Source organism: Stegastes partitus, unplaced genomic scaffold (assembly GCF_000690725.1).
Source record: "Stegastes partitus isolate 25-593 unplaced genomic scaffold, Stegastes_partitus-1.0.2 Scaffold4, whole genome shotgun sequence".
Classification (NCBI taxonomy): domain Eukaryota; kingdom Metazoa; phylum Chordata; class Actinopteri; family Pomacentridae; genus Stegastes; species Stegastes partitus.
This window is the reverse complement of record NW_007577735.1, coordinates 1,114,154-1,117,805: the sequence shown is the minus strand read 5'-3', so window position 1 is coordinate 1,117,805 and position 3,652 is coordinate 1,114,154. Positions and strand designations below refer to the sequence as shown.

The window sequence follows — 3,652 nt, the reverse complement described above, 5'->3', positions numbered from 1 at the left end:
ATTGCAAGACAAGCATTCAGTAGTTTATGGACAGCAATTATATGGCACCCTTTACCGAACTGCACGTTTTCATCAATTCCAAACTGAGAAGAAAAAAAAGGCCCTGCTTTGATAGAAAGTTACGGGTCCTCGACACTTTGCATGTGAACTAGTGTTAGATCTATTTTCCTCTCCTCTATAGCTGTCTTTCTCTCTGTCTTTCCCTGTTATGTGACCCAATTTTTCCTCCGTTCCCAGCCCCTACCCTTAAAAGTTTCATCTCCTCTCGGTTCTCCTAATGTGTTTTGCTTTCCTCCTTTTTCTTCCCTTCTCTTGTTTGTAAGTTTTATTTTTGTAATTGTGCATGTACAAGCGTCACTGACTCGATGGATATGTTTAAAAAAAAAAAAGAGATTTCAGCTGCTGAAGCCATGCAAAACGTTTTGAATTGCCCTTAAAATATGGAAGATGTTTTCTGAATGCTTTATATTCTTTCTGCTGTAAAATAATAAAAAAAGGAAAAAATGAAGAAAACTCGAGAACCACCTTTGCAACGTCTTTTTGTTTCCTCTTTTACTTTTAGGAAAGGGTGTGCAGCGGTCTCTTCTGCTAATAAGTTTCCCACCTTTTATCAAGAAAAGACAACTAGCAGAGGCACAATTTATTTATAATACAGTTTTTTTTTATTATTTATATTCAACATACAATGCTGTATAACCTTTCACATCTAAAAGACATTTGGTCATACATTTGACAACCAAGGACTTTTAAAAATGTGTGCACATAGTTTCACACAGCATAAAAGAAAATCCTAATAAATCATCAAGTCCCCATGCAACAGTTTCAATCATACTTCTAGAATTGTCTTTTTTGGAAAATGAATGCTGACAGCGCTTGTGTTTGTGAATGTGTCTGTGTGAGTACATGCACCTGGGCATGGATTTTGTGCACATACAATATATGCATGCACAGTGTTTCTTGTTTGTTTACTCTGCATGTGAGTTCAAGATGGGGATTTTTCTCTTAGTCTGCCTCTCGTGTGTAGCATCAATGCCTGTTGACAGCTTTAGACACAGTACTTCCAGAAACACTCTGAATTCCCCGCTCTCTTCCTGAACTGTTTCCGGATGCCCAGCACATGGCTGAAAGGATTTAGGAGACTTTGTTTCTCCAATAGAACCTGAAAGACAAGATAGAACGGCATGGTGAATCATTCACAGTGTGCAGCTTACTCTTCTTTGCTGTTTTGCTTTGTTGTTGTGTAGAAACCCACCTCTCTTTTCATCCCCCTCGGAAGCAGACCTGCTGCTCTGAGACCTGAGAGGAAGTAAAACATGAAATTACTCAGATATTTTAGAAAACCTGTGTTGTATTAGTCATATTTTCTGTGAATGTCAGGGCGAGTTTAAAGAAATAAAGAGCGGCAGTGATTGGGCTGTTTTAGTAGGCAACCGTCAAAAATGTGCTGGTATGAATTTGTATATGATTTCACAATGCAAAAGCGAGCCGTGTGTGGGTGTGTATGTGTGTGCATATGTTTCTTACCATCTCTGTTAATCTCCCCAGATATGAGAGTGGAATATCTGAGGCCAGCAGCATCCTGTGGAGGGAAGGTTTGCTCGGAGAGAGACAGATCATCCAGTGAGCCGATCCCTCGGTCCTCCACTGATACTGAGGACAAGCAAACAGCCCCACACAGATGATAAAAAGACCGTTGACAGGTACAGATTCATAATGTGGACATTTTCTAATCTAATTCTCACTGGCAATCGCTATAACTACTAAAGCATTTGAATTAATTGAACAAAAAAAAAAAAACTGGATCTGTTCTCTGATGGCAGAACTTTGGCATGTGAACTTTGGCAGAACAATCAGTGTTCAACTCTGCGGCACCAAAGTAATTACTTCAAGGCCCCGGGATATGACTGGCCTGCCATTAATCTTCACAAATTACATTTATTCCTAAAAATGCTAATCTAGGTATTGAGCAAGTGAATTACTGAGCATAACAGCTATAATGGAGATATTACTTTCTACTCACCGGGTCCTGGATAGGGTATCTCAGCAGATTCTGTAATGGGGTGGGCCAGCAGTGGGCCAGAGGCCACAAGCACAAAGGCCCAGGAGAGGAGATGGTTGCACTTCATCACTGTAGGATGCTGTTGTTGGAAGTGGCTCTGATTTCCACAGAGGTCCTCAGGTGAAAAGAAGACTTCTACATGCTCTGCTGGTCCCAACTGGGTTATATACTTCAAGCCGTAACCTATCCGCCCCCCCTCTCGCATGCCACACAGCAGACACACGCACACACCTTTGCTTGCCACAACTGCCATCAGCAATATCCAGAGTCCCATCCTTTCTAAGCGATAAATCAACAAGCAGTCACAGGTGAATTATAGACTCAATAAAAAGACAAGTGCCGTGGCCCATGCTTCAAGGGCGCAGTCATGTTTTACCAGCTCTTCAGCTTGATTGACTGTTTTACGGACTTTGTAAATGGTATTGAAGCAGGTGTTTCAGATGTCATGTCGACAACATCCCACAGGGGAGCAGGTGGAGAAACTGAGCAGACAAATGAATAATATTTTTATACCTCTAGTTCATTAAACACTTGGGCTATTTGAATCCTCTTGGTGCAAGACTCAAGGCGTACAAAGTCAGAGAATTCCTATTAAACCTGTATAATTACTTAACCAGTGGTTCAGTGCACATGTTAAACTGTTCAAGGCCTTGGAGTCTATGAGCCATCTGACATTTTAAGTCAATTTAAGACAGCAGGAAATTTTCCACAGGTCACTGAATCAGATTGACTGATGCACATTATTTAGAAGCCCGGTTCTTGTGAGATGTTATATTGGTGCTTTCACTTGTTCTTAGTCACGCAATAAAACCCAGGTTTATGAGCATGGCCAGCATTAGAAAAGCTTTCTGAGTGGTCAGGATACTGGGGGACAGGTGGAGGCAGCTATTTACAAAGTTACATTTTGCACCTCTGTATGTAATTTGTATATTTATTAGAAGCGTGACGTCAATGTTCAGTCACTTATATGATAATGAGGGCAGATGAAGCGACAATGACATTTTATTTTATGGTTTGTGGGCCTGACACTCCATTAGGTGACGTCGTATATCAGGAAAAGCTATTACAATTTATATTCTGCATTAGTCAAGGCCACATTACCGATTCCGGGTTATTTCAACATGAAAAATAAATGTCTCCCTCGTACTTGAGGTTCATCCTACTGTATATGGAGTCCTCGTCACAACTCACAAGGAACAGAATTTCTTAAAGGCACAGGTGTTTTCAACTAGCAGGAACACGTACCGTTTCTTGGGATTCATACAACATCATGTGAATCAGTGCAATGTTTGCGAACCCCTCAAAAAAAAGAGAGCAAAGAAGAAGAAAAGGAAAGCAACACCTATCAGGGTTCATACATCTATTGCAGAGTCATCAGATATATTCACCATAAACTAAATTTAGCAGCTCAGTTATGTTAACTTGCAATTTATCATTGGAAAAATATATTATTACCAACAAAACTCTGCTTTCAAAAATGTGAATTTGAATAAATAAGTACTACAAATTCTATCTTTTAGGATATGTGGAACTGCTGCATTAACATATCAGCAACATTGTATTGCTGTATGTGGCCACAATGATGCTCGATCT

The 3,652-nt window shown here is 40.1% G+C and overlaps 1 protein-coding gene across 1 annotated transcript; it reads right to left on the bottom strand.

Annotated features, from left to right (window-relative positions):
* Positions 1–1,045: 1,045 nt before the first annotated feature.
* LOC103354934 (urotensin-2-like) lies at positions 1,046–2,126 on the bottom strand. The gene is made up of 4 exons (XM_008278545.1): positions 2,021–2,126; positions 1,525–1,650; positions 1,253–1,296; positions 1,046–1,159 (listed from the first exon to the last, which is right to left on the bottom strand). The coding sequence occupies exons 1-4, from the start codon at positions 2,124–2,126 to the stop codon at positions 1,046–1,048; spliced, it is 390 nt and encodes a 129-aa protein (XP_008276767.1).
* Positions 2,127–3,652: the final 1,526 nt, after the last annotated feature.